The 20839-nt window shown below is 48.2% G+C and overlaps 1 protein-coding gene across 3 annotated transcripts in view; it reads left to right on the top strand.

Annotated features, from left to right (window-relative positions):
• MID1 (midline 1 (Opitz/BBB syndrome)) overlaps positions 1 to 20839 on the top strand; it is a 232517-nt gene that overhangs the window by 48101 nt on the left and 163577 nt on the right. Inside the window, exons 1-2 of one of the 3 annotated variants that reach the window (XM_006892360.1) lie at positions 4711 to 4740; positions 18127 to 18842. In XM_006892360.1, the coding sequence (XP_006892422.1) occupies positions 18183 to 18842 (660 nt within the window). In that variant the 5' untranslated portion in view covers positions 4711 to 4740; positions 18127 to 18182. Of the gene's footprint in view, positions 1 to 4710; positions 4741 to 18126; positions 18843 to 20839 lie in introns of those variants that run through there. The other 2 variants (XM_006892359.1, XM_006892361.1) reach the window with 2 other exon arrangements.

The following is a 20839-nucleotide window of genomic DNA, read 5'->3' as shown; positions in this document are numbered from 1 at the left end:
TAGCCTACACTGTTCCTTTTTAAGAACTTCCTTTCCTTGGTACAGTGTTGCTGATTTAGAACATGCTATTAAGGAAGGCTCCATTTTACGCATTGCCTTTTAATTTCCTGGCTGCTGGTGCCAAGACTGTTGACTGGACTGCTAGGAAAACAAACAGATTTGTCCTGGAAAGGGTTAACCGGGTGGCTCCTTGGAGGCAAGGATTCTGAGGCTCCGTCTAAGGTCTAACGTACTTTGGACATGTTGTGAGGAGAGACCGGTCCTTAGAGAGGGACATCATGCTTGGGAGGGTGGAGGGATGGCGCAGGAGAGGAAGGCCCTCTATGAGGTGGATTGATTCAGCGACTGGGATAATCGGGATGGGAGTGTCAGAGACAGTGCGATTGGCACAGGACAGAGCAGAGTTTAGGGCTGTTGTACATAGGGTCGCTATGAGTCTCAAGCGACTCGAAGGCACATAACAACAACAGCAACAATTAAGGGAGGTATCTGCCATTATGGAAAAAAAATGTTGTTGTGTACCACTGAGTTGGAACCGGTCCATAACTGACCCTCTAACAGGTTCTCAGAGGCAGTAATCGCACGGGCAAGGATTCGGCAGAGCTGTCTGACATACTTTGGACATGTTGCAAGGATGGACTACCAGTCCTTGGAGAGGAACTTCATGCTTGGGAGGGTGGAAGGGCAGCGTAAGAGAGCAAGACCCTCCATGAGATGGATTGACTCAGTGACTGGGGTAAATTGGAGTAGGTGTATCAGAGACGATAAGGTTGGCTCAGGATAGAGCAGGGTTCAGAGCTGTTGTACTTAGGGTCTCTGTGAGTCACAAGTGACTTGACAGCACACAACAACAATAACAATAACTAATCATGCAGGAGATTGTTCCTCTTTCTCCCCAGAGCAGCTGGTAGATCAGAACCGTGTACCTTTGTGACAGCACGATTCCTTACCACTAAGCCACCAGGACTCCTTGAAAGAATAATAATATTGACATTATTGTCATTACTAGAGGAACAATTAAATGTTGCATAAAATTATTGCCAGCGTTTTGACCCCGAGAACTAGCATGCTACCAGTCAAGCAACTCGTGCATGGTACTGACACTTAACTCCGTAAATGGAATCGAGCTCCCATGTTCAAGGCTGCCTGACGGCGCCATAGTGATGGGACCATGGTCCATAGTGCGCTGTGCTGCTAACCCAAAGACTGTACCTCTCTGGTGCTTGAATCCACCAGTGGCTCTGTGGGAGGAAGACAGGAAGTCTCCTCGCATTCACTGTACAACCTCAGACATCTGACCGAGGGTTGGCTGGGATGTGGAACCCCTTTGACAGTAACGATGCTTGCGGCCTAACCTGTCCCTAAAGGGTCTCTGTCATTATGCAATATGCAATAGATTGTGCCTGAGGGTTTGAGATAGATCATTACCTAAATCTTTGTAGTGCCCTCTAGAAACAGACAGGCTGAGGAAGAATAGGTGAGCAGAAAACCCGGTCCTGTCCGCCTTCAGAGATCACCGTGTCACCGTCTGAATAACTGTGCCCTTGCCCTGATTGCAGACCCTTTATGTTTTAGGAACCTGGGGGTGGTAGGTGCGCCTGAATGAGCTCCGACTCCTGGCAATCCTGGACAACACTGCTTCATCCTGTACCATCTTCATAACCTCTGGCCTGCTTTTAAGCCCATTATTTCAGTCACTGTATCTGTCCATCTTTGGGACGGGCTTCCTGTCGTTCATTGACCCTCAGTTTTTAAAGCATGATGGCCTTTTTCAAGGACTGGCCCCTCCACGTAAGATTCCCCAAGTATGTAAGTCCAGCCTTGCTTCTAAGGCCCATTCTGGCTTCCCTTCCCCTGAGAAAGATGTGCTTGCCCTCTTGATGGTCCCCGGGATAGTCTGTCTTCTTCACCAGCACAATTCAAAGCTGTCACCTATCTGGCACTTCCAAATCTGTCTCCTAGATCGCTCACCTTGACCCCTCTTGGGGCTTTCAGGCAGTTAGGAATTTTATAACTTTTGCTTTCTGATCCAGCAATATAAGAAGGTATCCTGTTTTATAGCAGAATAGCTATTTTCACTCTGCGACAGTGGCTCTTTCCTGGGTCTGAACTGTCTCTATCCCTCAATAAACTTCCTTTGCTTTTCTTTTTAAAGCAAAAGAGCAACAGAGGAGCGACTTGTGGATTCAGAGCTCAGGCCTTTCAGTCGTCAGCCGAGGGCTTGCCCAAGCCTTCAGCAGGGCTCCTTACTTAGAATGTGTAAGACATGAAGTGTCTGAGTGCCTCTGATAGGCAGACATTCAAAGGAGCACCAATTAGGCTCCTTACAGATTCGAACCAAAAGCACAATTTTTTTTTTAAGGGTGGAGTAGATGTTTGTTTCCTGAGGTTTTAGTTTGAGCTGTTCAAGCTAATTTTCCATTACAGTGCCAAAATATAGACAAGTGAGGCATGCCGAGTAGAAATGTTGACAATTTTAATTGTCGTTTTAACGAACACAGTGCTATGAAATCTCCTGGTGAAAGATGCTCTCAAATTGTATTTGATGATATACGCATGTCTCTTGCATGGACAGCGAGGAGTTCTTAAGGAAGTAATCCATATGTGAAGTTGAGTAATTGCTTTATTTATTGTGAAAAGACAAATGGAATTATGACTTGGAGAGACAGAAGCCAGGAGACAGATGGCTGCATTTTCCTGTCTTCACATCCGAGGTCCCTGCGGTTCTCTGTAAGGGACTGGGAATGCATGAAAGTAGACGTTTGGATGGAAGACTGGGCACCCCAAGGAACTGGTTGGTATCTCCCTCCAGCATTTTATCAAGACTTGTTTTAAAAACATCCTTGGTGGAGTCCAGATGTCTGCCATCTAAGCAGAGCTGTTCGGTTTTACAATCGGCGCATGGATGTTTACTATACCTTCCTGATAGTTCTTTAGTTGCATTTGTAGCCTCATAAGCAAGATCCCTGAAAGGACTCTGGTGCTGGGCACATTGGCTTTCATTTTTTATTTTTCACTCTTGAAACACCTTCTCCTTCTCCCTTTACACCATCAATTTTTGAAATACTATTTTCCATTGCCAACTCACCCTTGCATTGCCCCTTTTTTTAGGCTAAAATGTGGGATCCCTGTCCTGGCTCTGCTTACAAAGTGTGCCTGTATGCGCGGGTACACACAGAGTTCCTGGGCAGCACACATGCTCGAGATGCGAGACTATGAACTGGTTGGAGGTTGGCAGTTCACACTAAGCAGATGCACCCCGGAAGAAAGAGCTGGCCTTCTGCCTCTGGAGACATCGCAGCCTTCGCCTGCACTCCTAGAGAACTATGGAGCGCATGAGGTTGTCATGAGTCAGAATCCACTCATGGCAACCCCCTTGCATGATGTCCTGAGCTGTGAAGGCGGTACCAAATCACAGCAGCCTTATCGGGCAGAGTTGTCTGTACGGGAGCAGGTCACCGAGTCTTTCCTCCCTTGGAGAGACTGGGGGATTCAAACTGCCAACCTTTTCCATTAGCAACTGAGCATTTACCCAGTGTACCACTGATGTCCCTTATACATGGTGCCTACATATACAGGTGCATGCATGTATGTACAATATACACCTACATACACAGAGAGTAATATATGTCAGTCGACCTCTGGTGGCCTAGTATTATGAAGCTGCACTCCAATGCCAAAGGCACACGGTTCGAGGCCACTGGGCAATCTCCTCCTATGGGAATTATAGCCTCTGAAAACCCATTGGAGGGTAAGGTATGAGTCCGTTCTGATTCAAAGGCAAAAACACCACATATATACAATGCACGGACGTGTATACTATAGGTGTATGTATGTAATGCACATGCGTGAGTTTATGGAAAGTCTGCCTTTGTGTGGGTGCACACATTTCTGTTTCATACTCAAATATATCTCAATAAGTCTGTCAAGGTGATAGATTTATAGCTTGTTTTCTGGGAGGAAAAGGACAACACCTCTGTATTGTGTCTGTACAGGAGATTGTTCTTCCTGCCATAACTTCCCCCCACCCCCAGCCACTTCATTAAGTGGCATTTAGCGGTGTTGCTTTAAGACTTGGTCAAGGCTCTTCCTGCCATAACTTTTAAAGAAGCTTCTCCCAGACCTAATGTTTTAACCCAGAGAGAAGGGCCCAGTAATAAGAATAGAGGAAGAACAAGAAGAATGTTGGTCCTAAGAACTGAAGGCAGCATCTGGGCCGGGCAGAGGGAGGCAGGCGGGCTGGCCAGCTCTGGGCTGGTGGGGGGTGGGGGGTGGGGCGCGGCTGCAGGAGCCTGGCCCAGCCTGTGACCCCCGCCGGTCCCTGCAGCATTAAGGGTGCAGAACCTGTCACCGAGGCAGCACGTCTTGGACCTGGGCTGCCTTGTTCAGTTGGGGGCACCTGAAGGCCGAGTGGGCGTGGGGACAGGGACATCCCAGTGGCCACCGTGGAAGAGTTGGCGGCAGAGCAGAGAGAGCCTGGAGGTTCCTACTCCGCAGCGAGCGAGTGGACAAGGCGGAGCTGGCCTTCCTGGAATTGTCAGCGTGATTTTCCTGTTGTGTTTCGCTGTTGACGCGACCACACACACACACACACACACACACACACACACACACACGACCGCTCCGGCTCTGCCTGCCATCCACCCTCTGGCCTCGGTGGCCTGACTATCGTTTTTTGGGTTCCCATCCTCTCTGCTTACGGCGATGTTTCTTCAAAATGAACTGGGGTGCAGGCCTTTGGTGGGTATTCCCGCGATCTCTTTCTAAGCATCTGGGCAGATGCTGCAAGAACTCTGTGTGGATAAAAGTGTTGACTGCTTCCTGTTTTGACCTTGTTTCTCAGCCTTGCAATAGAACATAATGCCCTTCTGAGGCTGCCAGAGTGGGACTGTCCCCTGCGCAGAGGGAAGGCAGTGGATAGTGTGCCTGGTTTCTCAAGAAGGCAGGATTGCATGTGGCATTGTCATTTGGGTCTGTCTGCTTGTCTGCTTGCGTAAATGAACTTCCAGAAGGGGCAGTTAAGCATTCTGTTATGTGAGTTTGGAAAACTAGATATCAATTAAAATGACTGGCTGGTATCACCTTGCTCCTATTTTTTGCCTTAATTTCTATCATTAAAACCTTTTTATCCCTGAAGACATATACCAGGCCTTCTCTTGAATGTTCACTCATTAGGAATCTGGTTGTGTGGTCAGGAGAGTGTGTGATTATTTTAAAGACGATTCTGGAGATCCAATTACTAGAAAGGAGCATCTTCTAGAGAAGCGTGGGAGTCCCGTGAAAGCCTTTGTTAACCGTTTCAATTCAGTTTGCATCATTTCCACCAGGTGGGTGTTTTGGGAAATGCAACATCTTTTCTGGTTCTTGCTTGTGGTAGCAGGTGTGTGTGTGTGTGTGGGGGGATGCATTAATTAATTAAATGAAAGAAATTAACTTCAGCACTCAGTAGAATGAAGATGAAATGACAAGTTATTCCCAAATAGTTGTGGTGTGTTAATTGATTGTTTTAAAACTCGAGGCTGGCACATAGGGCTTCTCTCGTCACTGTGTTCTGGTTTGGGTTTATAAGCATTCCTTCTGGTTCTCTAATACTGGCTAGTCAGAAATTCCTTTTCATCCATTCCTGGCTATGGGACTGCGTTTGAATGTGCTGTCTGAGGGTAACCTCTCTGTCAGATGTAACTGGAGCACCTTTTCATTCACCTGTTCACCATATTGTTTATCCTGATGCTTGAAGAGTCACTTGGGGGCCCAGTGGCTCAGTGATTAAGCACCTGACTGCTCTTTGAAACGTCTGTGCTTTGAACTGAGCAGCCACTTGGCTGCAGAGAGACGTGACATTGAGCTTCTACAGAGACTACCGCCTTGGAAAGCCGAGGGGGCGGTTCAGTTCTGCCCTGCGGGGTCACTAGGGACCAGGATGAACTAGACAGCAGTACGTTTGGGTTGAGGACTCTGTTAGCATTTGTGCTGCTATCATTTGGCAGTGACAAGTGGTTTCTATTATAGGGCACATGTCCCATTTTTCAGAATGCCGTGCATTTTAGAATGCCCCACCCGATTTCTTTCACCTCACTGCCCTGTTTTATGCGGCATTTACAACCATCTGTGCTGCTCTGCTCAGCCAGGGCACGGATCAGCAATGTGGCTTTGGGAGAAGTGTGTTCAGTCTGTGATTATTAGAACCCAGAAGTCAGGAGTCAGCCATCAGGAGTGAACATGAAGATGCTGAGTGTCTGCTTGCACTCTGCTATTTAAAATAGTTTGGGGGGGGGGGACGGGACTTGGTTTTGGAGCTAGCATCCCGTTTTATTGCATTTCTGTGGGACCATTTTTTTCCACCGAGTCAAGAGATTGTCTTATCTGAGCGGTGGCAACATCTGTCCCCCCCAAAAACCAATAGTGACCTCCAGTCTCAGCTCCATAGCACAGTCTTCTGACAGCCCATGTTTGTGCTGCTCCAGAATGGAGACACCATTCCACAGACCTTGAAAAAGACCCCAGTCCCCTACCAGAAGTGCCACCAGCTAGAAACCGGTCACCTAACTAACTCTGGCCCACGTAAAGAGCAGGGAGAGGAGGTGGGAATCCCCAAGGAAACAGAGAGCTTGACCCTGTTTCTAAAGTTTAGTCTAGGTATGAAGTCTATTCATAGCATTTTCAATTTTGTCACTTACCACACTTCAGGAGTTTCCTTTTCCCAAGGCCTGTAGGGGTTGTTTTCGTTAGTTTGTGGTTTTGTTGTTGTTTTCTTTTTGGCTTGATTGGGTCATTTTGACGATGTGTTTGGTAAATTTAACATCAACTTTCGTTTCTGTACTCAGAGGCTATTCAGAAAAGCAACACAAAACATGAGGATTTGTCCTGGAACTCAACATGATAGTCACTGAGAGCCACCGGAAATTAGCAGTGGCTCACAGACCGCCCAGTGCTGGTAGCCACCTTGAACCCTCATCATTCATTTCTTTGTCGTTTCTCTGGTATTCAAGACTTTCAACACCATCCAAAGCAAGGGGCCCGAAGTAACTACTGCTCTTTTTTCATGCACTGGAAGAAGTAGTACTTTCATGGAGTATGTGGACATGGCATAGGGATGGACCACTGAGAGATAGGTTACCTAGTAAGATGTCAACCCCTCTCTTAAGGGAAATGTGAAATCACAAACTCTAGGATGACATGGTGAAAGTGACGTGTTTCCTTATCCTAAATGGTATTTGGACTCAGGGAGCACATTTGGTCTGGCGACTCCTAATCCTCTGTCATTCCTTAAACTTTATGGGTGAGGCTTCCCGGTCCTTTGCCTTCTGAACTGGAGCTAAGCCTGCCTGTTGATTTTGGTCATGGCTTGGTCCTTCTGGTGCATCTCCACAGGGGATGGTAGAGATGTGGGTTATCTGGACTGTACCATGGTCGAAGTCAGGAGACACTCCAAAGCAAAAAGTGATAATACTCTCTAATGAGCTACTGAGCAGGACGGTGGCAAGGGTTGGGACTGCATAGATGACAGTTTGATTCCTGAATGCTTGCTTTGCAGGGTCAGTGTTTTTACTCCTTACATCAAAAGGGATGTCTTAATTCCTTATGATTGCCACAGAAAACCACCACAAACCGAGTGGCATATAATAACAGACATTTACAGGCTCACAGCTCTGAAGGCTAGAAGTTTGAACCAGGGAATCAGCCATGTGGATCTCCCCCCCCCCCCCGGTGGGAGAATCTGGTCTCTGCCTCTTTCCTAGCTTCTGGAGGCTTCTGGCAATCCTTGGCATTTCTTTGGTTTGTAGATACATCTCCATATGACCAACTTTCCCCCTATGTATGTCTCTGTTTCTGTTCTATAAGAGCACTCATTGATTTAAGACCTGCCTTCCTCCATTGTGATTTCATGTGAACGGATAACATCTTCAAAGATCGTATTTCCTAACAAGGTCAAGATCACGTAGGGGTTAGGAATTCAGCATAAATTTTGCAAAAAGGGAAGGGTACAATTTAATGCACTGCGTGAAGGGAACAAAGATGAAAACATGAGTCTTTGACTTCTGTGCCCTTGGTCTATTAACAGCAGTCTGTCTCCAAGAGCATCAGATCTCAGTTCCCCATATTCTTTCTCAAGCTTCTTATGTCCCCATGATCTTCCCCTGCCTGGTTAACTTTTTCTTTCATTCTGTTTGTTCCAATATCTTGTTCTTGGACAACTGCCCCCCCCACACACACACACACTCCCTCCTCTCCAGGAAGACTCTACTTGATGAATGCCCAGAAGGTGCCTGGAGCCCCAAGGGGATAAAAGGCAGCTTAGATCAGGCAGATTTTCCTTAGCCATTACCTCAGTGCCAAGGCCTGGTCATATCCTAGCCCTTACCTCTATCTGTCCATCTCTGTGTCTTACTTCCCTCAGTGTGTTAACAGCCCAGGGACAGACTGTCTTACACCCAGATTTTTATCACAGAGTGGGAGTGAAAGAATAGTATGTGGTCATTTGGCTCAGACCACACATGTAGATCAGCCTCAAATGTAGACTCGGAATGTTCTCTCCATAGGGGTTTTGTGAGTGTGCACAGCTTTGCTTACCCATCTCAGTCCCTGAACTAACCCTGCTACATTGGAAGAATGATTGAATCTTAAACATGAAACCTGGATCTTGTTGCTGAAGTAAAGAAATCACATTTGTTGCACTGGAAAAAAAATCTCCTATCAAGAACCTTTCTGCAGTGCTAAGGAGCAAGGATGTCAGTTTAAAGACTAAGGTGCACCTGATCCAAGCCCGATCTTTTCAATTACTTGCTTTGCCTCTGAAAGTTGGTCAATGAATGACAGAGGACTTGATGCCTTTGAGTTGTGGCGTTAAAGAGTGTTGAATATTCAATGGACTGCCTAAAGAATACACATGGTATCTTGAAGAAAGGGCAACCAGGGAGCTCCTTAGATGCAAGGATGACAAAGCTTTGTCTCACATACTTTGGACAGGTTGTTATGAGGGGCCAGTCCTTGGAAAAGAACATCATGCTTGGAAAGGTGGAGGTTCAGCAAAAGAGAGGGGAAAAAACCTTCCGGGAGGTTGATTGACATGACGTGGTGACTGGAACAATGGGTTCAAGTGTATCAGAGATGGTAAGGATGGTGCAGGATAGGGAAGGGTTCAGATCTGTTGTTCATAAGGTCACCATGAGCCATACTTGACTTGATGGCACCTAACAACAATACTCTGAAATAGTTACCTGGGAGACCTGGTGGCACGGTGATTAAAGCACATGGCTGCTAACAGAAAGTTTGGTGGTTCAAACCCACCAGCTCCTCCGTGGAGGAAACCCTCAGAAACCCTTGGGGGCAGTTCTACCCAGTCCTCTGCCGTTGCTCGCAGTTGCAGTTGACTCCTGACAATGGGTTCCATTTGGTTTTAGTTAGTTAGCTTTCCAGTATGGTGAGTGTATTGGTTAATGTTTGCCAATTGAAAGCTTTACTTGGCTCAATTGCAGCATGTACTTGGCATTTTGCAGAGCCTTCTTTTCCAGTATATTTTTATCCAAAGTTATCCAGAGCAGCAGTGACAAAGTCTTTGGGCCTCTGTTCCCATTAAAAAGATAGATAGATAGATAGATAGATAGATAGATAGATAGATAGATAGATAGATAGATAGAAAGATAGAAAGAAAGAAAAAAAGAAACCTAGAGCTAAAACCCATCCCTCTTTTCTATGTCTGCTTAGACTTTTTGTTCTAACCTCTTTATGTCCTTCAAGGACCAGCCAGACTTTCTGAACTAGCACTCTGGAGCCCGTGTGCTTCCCCACCTGCCGGGGCTCGTCAGCCCACTGCTGTAGGCCTTTGACTTCAAACCCAAGTGCCTAGAAAGCAGCCATTGGAGACTCAGTGGGTCACAGTGGTCCCATCTGCAGTGATCATAAGATGGGACAGGACTGGGCAACAACAAACACAGGGACCAGAACCCGAAGACGTGTTAAGTCTCCCTGTATTTTTACACTGCAGTGTAGGAGGCTGCCCGTGAACTGTGGCACACACATTACTGACATTCTTACTTGTCTTGGCTAATGGTTGCCCCCGCCTTGACATTTCTCTTTCCAGTCTGTTCTGTTCACATGCTTCTTCATGCAGAAAGTTACGCTGATCACCAAGATTTGTGCTTCTCTCTCTCTCTCTCTCTCTCTCACACACACACACACACACACCCTCCCACTCTTCATCCTCAAGCTTTTTAGAACACACTGTCTTTTCAGCAAAAAATCCTTTGCATGTGTAGTTCCAGAATATTGGAATATTTTTTAACTATTCAAAACTACTACTATAAAATCATCTTAGCAACATGGCTTTATCACCTGGTTTTAATATACGGATTTAAACATTACATACATGTTCATTTAAACATTATATATGTATTAAATCAGCACATTTGATACACCAATTTGAACATTATATATACTATCCAATACAATATAATATATATGTATGTGTGTCTGCACATGTGTGCATGTGTACTTATGACACAATTTAGGAAGCACACACTAGGAAGTGTAAAGAAGGTAAGACCGTGTGTGTAAGGAAGTTGTATTTTCTTCTTATATCCTGCTAGAGTGTCTGTACATGCGCGTCTTCATTTCAGCCCTCCTCTCTGCACCAGCATGTCTTGAGCTGAATTCCATCTATAACTGGAGGATTTGTATTCCCATTGAGCTAGGTACAGCAGAGACTGTGATGATGCTGTAGGCTCCAGCAGGGTTTCCTCTGCTGCACAGAGGGTCACGAGGAGCTCGAGCTGACTTCGGGCCAACTAAAAACAGCATTTCCGGCTGAACCTATGTGCCTGTTGGCCTGCGGCCACGTCACACTCAAAACCAGGCCCAGGCCCACTGCTGCCGACTCAGTCAGGCTCCATCGCTCTAAACCTTCACAGAAGGAAAAGTCTCCTCTTTCTCCTAAGAAGCACCTGATGGATTTGAACCACTGGCCCTCAAACTTGGTGACTCCTAATATGAAGTCATGTCACCCCCTGTTGTCCCCAATCTAGTCTCCCTCCCATATTCCTTATTTTCAACAGCGGTGTGACTGTCTTCTCTCTCTTAAGGTTGACTAATGCTGTCCAGTCAGTTCCAACTCATAGTGACCCCTTGTGTGCCAGAGTAGAACTGCTCCATAGGGTTTTCCGTGGCTAATACTCTGGAATTTGACCACCAGACCTCTCTTCTAGAGTGCCTCTGAGCAGACTCAAACCTCTAACCTTTTGCTTAGCAACTCAGCGCACTAAGCATTTGTCCACCATTAGGAAACTTCTAGACTTTGAGAAATTAGCAGGAAGAAAAGTTGAGAAGGAAAATCAGCAACGTCCAGTTTCAGGGCTGCACGGGAGAGGGGAAGGGAAAGGGGGGTGGTGCGTGTGAACACGTTCACATCATTCCCCTCTCCAAACCTAGATCTGTTAGTTTTTCCATTTTACAGTGGTGCTTTCCTCACAAGTCCCGAGTCTGTGGGACAGTTTCTTACAAAGATGTCGCTGACACTAAGGAGGTCTCTTGCTCAGGGGACATGCTTGGCGAGAGTGGTTGTGGGACACGTGCACAGAATCTGTGGAGAACAGCTCGTGGATACAGCCAGCAAGCAGCAGAGCTGGGGGAGGACCTCGAGAGGCTGGATCCAGTCCCCCCCTTCTCAGACGCTCCCGTGACCCACTCTGGACGTCCCAACTGTGGCCAAGCAGCACTGTGACCTGCCACTTACTGCCATTCGGTTTGTGACAAGGAGTTCCCATGATTCTGACCCACATCCTCCCTCCTACCCGCCCATTCACAAAAAGGCTGGGCCATAGAATTCCTTGACAATGCTCTGTACCTGTGGTTTCCTCCCATTGTCGTGAAGGCTGAAAGCTGCTCGCTCTTCTTCTTTGTGTTTCTTTAGAACGAGAAATGAAATCGCTCGAGTTAAGGGGGAAGGTAGTATTTTGCACACAACTTCAGCCCTCTCCATGTCTATCTGCTTTGTGATCTTTTAAAACCCACCTCATAAGGTACGTCCTTCAGGAAGCCTCCCCTGTCTCCTCTGCCCCAGTACAGAGTTCATTGTTCCCTGTCTCTCTTTGACATAAGGAGCCCTAGTGGTGCAGTCGTTAGGAGAGGCTGGTCCTTGGAAAGGGTCATGATGCTTGGAAAGGCAGAGGGTTAGCAAAGGAGAGAAAGACCCTCAACAAGATGGAACAGGACAGTGTCTGTGGCAACAGACTCAAATGTATCGGGGGTGATACGGATGGTGCAGGATAGGACAGGTTCAGACCTATTGTACGTAGATAGGGTCACTATGAGTCATATGACTGGACAATACTTAACAATGAGTTATGTGGTGGTTAGGTGCTCGCCTGCTAACTGAAAGGTCAGTGGTTTGAACCCAGCACAATTATTGTTGCTGTTGTTATACGCTGTCAAGTTAGAACTGACTCGACAGTGGGGTTTCAGAGGCAGTAAAGCACATGGGATGAGACTGCCCATCTCTCTCCCTTAGAGCAGCTGGTGGACCCAAACCATGTGCCTTTGGGTTGGCAGCACAACTCCTTACCCCTACACCACCCATGCTCCCATTATGTCCACACGTCCCTGTGATCTCCATCCTGATTATGGCCTAGGGAATCCTCTGTTTGACCCTGGCCTGGCGCGTCACTGTGAGTAGGAATTGACTCGATAGCTGCCTAACAGGTTCTGATGTGTGTCTTCTGTTATGTCGCATGTTGCTTGTTGTGTTCTGTCGAGTCGGAACTGACCCGTAGCCGACCCTCCGGCGAGTTTTCAGAGGCATTTAATTGCATGGCAGGAGATTGCCCATCCTTCTCCCGCAGAATGCAGTTTGCTTATTTGTATTTAATCTCACCTAACAGATCAAGGGCAGTGGTGCTTCTGCAGTAGTATCTGCACCTTCCACATGGGAGAGCGAGGGTTGACCGCAGTCGGTGCACCTCCTATGCAGCCAGCCCCACCCGTCAGGGGAGGCTTGTGCTTTACAAGGTTGCTGAACAGGTGTTAATAGCAATTCTGGACTAACATGACCTGGGAAGAAAGGCTCGGTGATGGTGCATTCTGCAGTCGGTGGTGGGGATAGTGCAGGATTGGGCAGCATGGCGTGCGTTGCACAGTGGCCGGCCCTGAGTCGGAGCCCTCTCAAAGGTTAACAGCAGCAGCGGGTCATGAGACTGCTGAGGCTGGGCCTAAGGGCTGTGTCTGCACAGGACCAGGCACAGAGAGCTGCTCGGTATCTGTTGAAGGAACCAGGGGCAGGTTGTTTAATTCTCAAAGGTGTTCTAAAGAAAGCTAGACGAGAAAGTGGAGGGGAGGAGAGGGCATGCATGATTGCACGTGACAAACTGGTGGTGGTGGTGTTGTTATGTGCTGTGGAGTCACCTGAGACTCATAGCGACCCTGTGTACAACAGCCCTAAACCCTGCTCTGTCCTGTGCCAATCTTATTATCTCTGACACTCCTACCCCCATTACCCTAGTCACTGTATCAATCCATTTCATCAAAGGTCTTCCTCTCTTGTGCTGTCCCTCCACTCTCCCAAGCATGACGTCCCTCTCCAAGGACTGGTCCCTCCTTGCAACATACCCAAAGTATGTCAGACAAAGCCTCAGAATCCTTGCCTCCTTGCCTGGCTTCACCCTCTCCAGGATGAACTGGGTTTTGTAACTACTCAAATTGGTGAGTAGTTACAAAAAGCATCTCAACCTGATAAAATCTGGAGAAAATTGGGGGGCAAGAGGACCTACTATAACTATTAAGGAGCCCTGGTGGCATAGTGCATAACATAGCAGGCTGCAAGCCAAAAGGTTGGCAGCTCGAACCCACCAGTCTTTCTCTGGGAGATGGAAGTACAGCCTCCTGTAAAGAGCTGCAGCCCCAGAAAACTCAATGGAGCATCACTGTGAGCCAAAATCTACTGCGCTGTGGTAGGTGTTACAGCGATGAAGTCAAAACACCTCTCTTGTTTCTTTCCTGACAGCATTCAGGCCAAGAAGGAATTAGAGAATTGGATCAACTTGACTTTGCATCTAAGTATTATCACAGTGACTGCAGTGGGCCGGAGGGGGGAGATGACGAGGACGGTGTAGGATAAGGCAAGGTTCCGAGCTGTGGTTCACAGGGTCTCCTCGATGGCATCGAACACAAACAGTGTTTTGTTATCCCATATCAATTTAGCAACTTTGCAGCCTCCACACTTGCACAAAGTGCCATAGCAAGGAAGCGATTGCGTTCTAAGCAGCTGCCTAGAAATCATTCCTACATGCTTGAGCCCCGAGCACTAGGCCCATGTCATTTCCACAGATGTCAGAGTGAAATGATCGTATCACACAGCATTCCCGTTAGCACTCTGGGCATGCATGCACTTGCCCGAGTCTTACTCCACCATCGTTGCGTCTTGGCCTGCACAGCGTTTTATGCCCACCTCTTTGAGAATGAGTGTCATGTTACGTTCTGCCTAGTTAGACCTGCCTCTATATTCTAACTCCTGGGTCACATAGGAGATCCACAGGGCCTATCTGCCACGCTGCCTGTTTTTGTAAATACGATTTTGTGGTCCTTAAAACCCACAATGTTAGCCTGATCTTTATAGCCAACCTTTGCTGACCTCTGGTCCGATACCTTCAGAGGTCCTGGGAGACAAGGCTTAGTGTTTCACTCTTTACGGCTTCAAGGCCAAACATCAGTACATTTGGCCAACAAGTGTTTGGAGTCCGTCCTACTGTTGAATTCAATTAACAAATGTTGGCATCCTCCTGTGTGCTCAACACCGTTGTTGGTGCTGGAGGTACATCCTTCAAAGGGCAAAGAAAAGTCAGCTCTCACAGAGCTTACATTCTATGGGAGAGATCAAGGCAACCAGCTAATACGGCGGTGTGAGTGCTGTGGACCAAATACACTTGGGTGGAGCAGGGCGGCTGCAGCCGTGGTTGGAGGTCACGCTCGCAGCTGAGGTCTCAGGGTGATGTGGGCTTGCAGACGAGGTAAGGAGAGAGGCTTGGAGGTTAGAGCAATGAAGCGCTTGGCGTGTTTGAGGAATCATGTGGGGTCTTTGTGCCCATGGTAGATGATTAGGGAGTAACATGGGAGGAAGCGAGTTCCCTGGCTGTGTCTGTGTTTTCAGGGCTCATTTTACTCTGGCAAGTTTGTCTCTAGGGTATATGAGAAGACCCTGGAGGGCAGAGCAGGGGCCAGGCTGGCCCTGCCATCCTCTCCTAGGACTCCTGACTTCTGAGTGGAGGAGAGGCAATAGGGATGGGCTGGCAAGAGTGACCAAAAGCTGGGAAGCCACTTAGAAAGGCCCAGTGCTGACCCAGTGAGAGACAGTCTCAGTCTCACAGGGCCCAGGGTCACAGAGATGAGTGGTGAGAATTGTCACATTTGCCTTTCTCAGAGCAGCTCAGCGCCTGGCACTGGGTAAGCGTCCCTTAAAGGAGCGAACACAATGCTGACACTTCCCTTGGGGGTCCACAGTGGACGCACCTCTGGAAGTGCTCTGCAGTGGCTTCTGGCCTGTACATTCAAAATACCTATAGCTCTCTGACCTCTGGTGACATCCTCTGGTTTGCTTCCTTTCACCCAGAACAAAGTGGGTGAAAAGAACCATACTTTTCCTTTAATCTCCACACTTCTGATGGGCCAGGAGGAGAAGTTGTGTTTAACGATGATCCGCTTTTCATGCCACTAACTGGAATCGAGTTTAGAAAGCATTGCTGCTGGTAGCCACCCCCCCCCAGCTCATGGTGACCATGTGCAAAATGAAAGCAAATGCTGCCTCATATCGTACCATCCCCATGCTCAGTAGGCCTTCCAGAGGCTGAGCTTGGGAAGAAGAAGGCCAGGCCTTTCTTTGAGGTTCGTCCTAGTCAGAAAGCTCTCCTGAAGCCTCTGGGGCACCATACAAGCCTCCCCGTCAGACAGCTAGTGAGATGCTGCGGGTGGGATTCGAACCCAGGTCTCGAGAGTGGCAGGTACTGAGCCCCTACTGCCTCCATCCCCACTACCAGTTATAAAGCCAAACTTTCCGTTTCTTCCCAGCCATCTGTGAGAGGTGGAAGAGACCCGGAGTGCTTGGCCAGTGTCTTTGGGGTGTTCTCACCATCGTCGTCGGTTGGGGAACGACCATTAACACACAGACTCTAATATTTCAATGCTCAACTGGCCAGGCCTCCTTTCGAACGTAGTAAACATCAGCAAACAGTCGAAGACTCGTGTGTGTGTGTGTATGTGTGTGTGTGTGTGTTTGTTTTAATGCCAGGCTTCTGCGGAGCCAGCAGCTGTGAGATGGGGAGCAGGCCCGGCACATACCTCCTGCTAATGGCGAGATGAGCATCAGTTTAACGAAAGGACCCACGCAGGCATGGGGAGGGAGGCCACTCGAGAAAGGGTCAGGGTATTATAGAAATCGCTAATTTTGCAAACAAATGGAAGTGTGAATACAAAAAGGCGACTTGTCAGAATCACTAAACATAGCTTTGGATGTGAAGGCGGCTCCCTAGTCGGGCTGAGAGAGGCCCCAGTGAGTGATGGGAGCTTGCGGGGCCGCTGTGTGAACTGCGCCATTCTCCCCCAGTGGGCAGCCTGGAACATTCCCGGCCTATTACCTCGGCTCTCTGCTAATGGTCTTGAAAGAGACACGGTTCCCAGAGGCTTGGTTCCCAGGCCCGCTAATGAGCATGAGACCTCTTCACCCCTGTGAACCCGGGATTGTGTGGGATTCTTGCCCCTGCCCGTTTGGCAGGGTGGGCAGGCGAGCGTTGACAAAAGCGGCCAGGTCTTTGGGGCGAGAGAAGCGTGCAGCTGGGCCTCCTGTGCCTGAAGGGGAGCAACAAAGCTGGCGGAGGTCGTGCTCGGGGTGTCCTGTCTGGGACAACGGCGTAAAGTGCTTGACCCGCGTTTTAGGCCCTTCTAAATCTCCTTGAAAGAGGAGAGAAGGATGGTTTGGCAGTTTTGGGTCCAGCAGCTGCTCCTCGGGAGAAAGGTGTGGCAGTCATGAAGACCCCCTGGGGCTGTTAGATTCTGTCCTCCGGGGGCATTGGTGGGTTTGGTTTGGTTGAAGCGCCCTTACGGTGATGTGGATAACTTGACCTACTTTCTAAGTGAATTGTTAGGCCGCGATGACTACACAGCCACTAAAATGCCCGCTCTGATGTTGAAGAGCACTCAGATTCCACAAGTCACTGGTCTGCAGATTCAACATAGCTCCTCGATCCTGCCCTGTGCTCCCCACTGCCAGGTCCACCCGTGGAATGATTCTGAATAGTAACCAGTAGGTGCCTCAGAGGTCGCCTCCGCTGGACCCCCCTGTGACAGTCCATGTTGGGTGGTGGGGTTTTGTTTGTTTGTTTGTTTGGTCCCCCTCCCCCGCAGCATTGTAGCTTGGAGACCAAAACGCCACGTTTAATCGTTTTCATTTCTCCTGAAATTCATGCACTTGTTTCCATGGGCTTCCACGCCCGCTTGTCCACGCTCGGCCCTCTGTTCCTCTCAAGCCTGGTCTGCTCTTGCACAGCACAAAGGTCCCACAAGCGTGTGTCCATTCATGGCGATGGTTGCACAGTGTGATGAGATGAACGTGATCAGCTTCTCTGAATGATACAGACATAAAAATGACCCAGTCGGCAAAAGTTTTTGGTCTCTCTGGTTTTTACCACCGTTTTCAAACAGTTGGATTTGTAGTTGTTATTTTTGCTTTTAAAACTTTACATGGACATTAGTATATGTGGTCACACACTCAAAAGTCCTCAAAGAATCTAGTCCCCAATAATAGACCCCAAGTAAATGAGCTGAATCTGATTATGGTGGTTGGATACAAATTATGGAAATTACTATGTCGATAATGTGCTAGTTTGGAGAAGAAAAAGCACGATTTTGTTTTGTTTTACTATTTTCAGTGCCTTGAGCTTTGTGAAAATGTGATGTGAGCTGGTGTGCCAGGGTGGGGTATTTTCTTCCCTCTTTATGTTCCCAGTGGCTTGAAAGAGAATTGCCTGGAATGTACACCAGCCCCCCCTCCCGTGACCTGGCCTTTGGAGCAACTCCCAGAGGCGGGCAGAGCTGACAGCCCCCCATGGCTGACCCCTGCGTGCCTAATCAGATCTCCCGTTCTCTTTCCAGATAGCTGATCAGCTTCCTGGGATTTTGCTGATGACACAGGAGAGCTTCGCCTGAAGATGGAAACACTGGAGTCGGAACTGACCTGCCCTATTTGTCTGGAGCTCTTTGAGGACCCCCTCCTGCTGCCCTGCGCACACAGCCTCTGCTTCAACTGCGCCCACCGCATCCTCGTGTCGCACTGTGCCACCAACGAGCCCGTGGAGTCCATCACCGCCTTCCAGTGCCCCACCTGCCGGCATGTCATCACCCTCAGCCAGCGAGGTCTAGACGGGCTCAAGCGCAACGTCACCCTGCAGAACATCATCGACAGGTTCCAGAAGGCCTCGGTGAGTGGACCCAACTCCCCCAGCGAGACCCGCCGCGAGCGGGCCTTCGACTCCAACACCATGACCTCCGCTGAGAAGGTTCTCTGCCAGTTCTGTGACCAGGAGCCTGCCCAAGATGCCGTGAAGACCTGTGTCACTTGTGAAGTGTCCTACTGTGACGAGTGCCTGAAAGCCACTCATCCGAACAAGAAGCCCTTCACAGGCCACCGCCTGATTGAGCCCATCCCGGACTCGCACATCCGGGGGCTGATGTGCCTGGAGCACGAGGAGGAGAAGGTGAACATGTACTGTGTGACCGACGACCAGTTAATCTGTGCCTTGTGTAAGCTGGTGGGGCGGCACCGCGATCATCAGGTGGCAGCGTTGAGCGAGCGCTATGACAAATTGAAGGTTAGTCCCTACGCCTTGTCCCGACCCCTTTCTGCCAGCAGATGTCCTGGGAACCAGGCGTGTGTTCGCCGCCAGCTCCCTGGCCAGTGAAGGGCTGCTCAGCACCTTTGTTATCTGGCTGGGCTTTAGCATGTTACACAATGAGAGCAGCTTGTAAAAGTTGACTGCTGCTTGTCGTTTTCATGTTGTCAAAGTGAGGGTGAAGTGGGAAAATCTGGATCCCTTTCAATCCTTGCTGCCTGTCTCTGAGAAAAGAGAGACAGAGAGCGAACCAGAGAGGCTGACAGATACAATCTGGCTGTGGGCATTTTCCCCCTTTACTCATCAGAGAAAATGAATTTCACTCCCCTTGTACCTACCTATATCTAGTTACTGCTCAAACCAAAAACAGAGCGAGGAATGGCTGTAGCAAATGTGGTGTTTTCGAAGCCCGGGGACCATCTCGGGTTTCGTGAAAAAAAAAAAAAAATGTCTTTCCGTGTTGTCTCTTTATCCAGTGAGGTTACAGGCCAGCTTATTTAACTTGACTCCAGCCTGGGGTATAAAAATTAATCCTACTCTATGTCAGATTAAAGAGAAAGAAAAACATCACACCGACACCTCATCCCACTCCAAAACAACAATTTCTAAATACAGATACAAGGAGCCAGGGAAAAACAAACCAGCCACGTCGCCAGCTGGTTGATCAACCTCAGGCCACTGTGGGTGTAATTATTGAAAACTCAGCCGAGAGAGTTTGCCTATGAAAGCAAGAGCCCATGTTCACCAGCTAATTTTAAATGACGGGGCACCAATTAAAAGGAAAGGAAGTATAAATTAAGAGCTTTGAGTAAATATACATCCAGGGCCTTCCTCTCAGGAAAAATGCACATCGTGTTGTTGAGCAAACAATGAATCACCTGAACAAAAGAGTGTTAGGAGAGTCTTACCACTGCAAGACACACAATCGTCACCTTCCTCAAGTGATTCCTGTTGCTTCTTCGTTCTGATGGGAGAAGAAGAGGTGGCTATACTTCTTGGGACCGTGTTGTTTATTTTCGGGACATGGGCTTAACGGAGCCCATCAGAGACTGAGTTTGGCTGTTTCCTGAGGTGCTGAGGAAAGTTAATGTGCTGGAAGCAAATCCCTGCTTCTGAATGTTACTTGGGAAACAAAAGCGACACCTGACAGTGTAGTCACTGAGAAGATCCCAAAGAGGTAGGGCTGACCCATGTGGAAAGTGGGTGCTTGTTGGGTTCCATGGTGTCAGCTCTGTTGCATAGGGTCCTGGATGCAGCAGAACAAAATCCTGACTAGTATTGTACCGTCCTCACAATCTCTGCCATGCTTCGAGCTCATTGTTGTTGTTACTGTTGAGGGTCTCTTTCTTCTTCAAGTGAGCCAAGTAGAAGGGGTTAAACCCAAGGATTGAGATAAGACAAAGACAGATGCCGAGCATTCTGTAGTCTAATCCCCAGAAAGTGCACCAGGCTTCATAATAGCAACGACAACGTCTTCAGAAATTGCCATGGCGCTCAAATGTTAGAAATCGAGACCATCTTTGTTTTTGGGTTTCTCTCTCCTCTTCCTCCATCCCTTTCATTCCTTCCTTTTGAAGTTGGGAAGTATTTAGGATGCTTGATGGAAGTGATTGATTTTTATCTTTCCCAAAACAAAAAAGAGGAACCCATGCTAGATAATACCTTTTATTTTTGTTTCTTATGTAAAAAAACACCCAACCAACCAAAAAACCCCCAAACCCCCCCCCCCAAACCAAAATCCTTTGATTGGGCTAATATTGCCTTTTAATGATTGTTTGTTGAAACATCATAACAATATTCAATATTCAACCCTCAGCCTTGAGACTTCACCTTGGAAGTCAAGTTCAGCATATTCCTTGTGTGCTATCACGGTGGAGTTACTAATCATTTAAACAGCATCCTCAAAGTTGTAGGGAGATACTGTCGTGATCTGCCCCTTTCTGTGATGGTAATACACCTCTTCATCTAAACCCTGC

The sequence above is a fragment of the Elephantulus edwardii genome, unplaced genomic scaffold (assembly GCF_000299155.1).
Source record: "Elephantulus edwardii isolate Elephantulus edwardi_28Jun2011 unplaced genomic scaffold, EleEdw1.0 scaffold00115, whole genome shotgun sequence".
Classification (NCBI taxonomy): domain Eukaryota; kingdom Metazoa; phylum Chordata; class Mammalia; order Macroscelidea; family Macroscelididae; genus Elephantulus; species Elephantulus edwardii.
The sequence above is the reverse complement of the archived record's forward strand: the minus strand, read 5'-3'. Positions and strand labels throughout refer to the sequence as shown.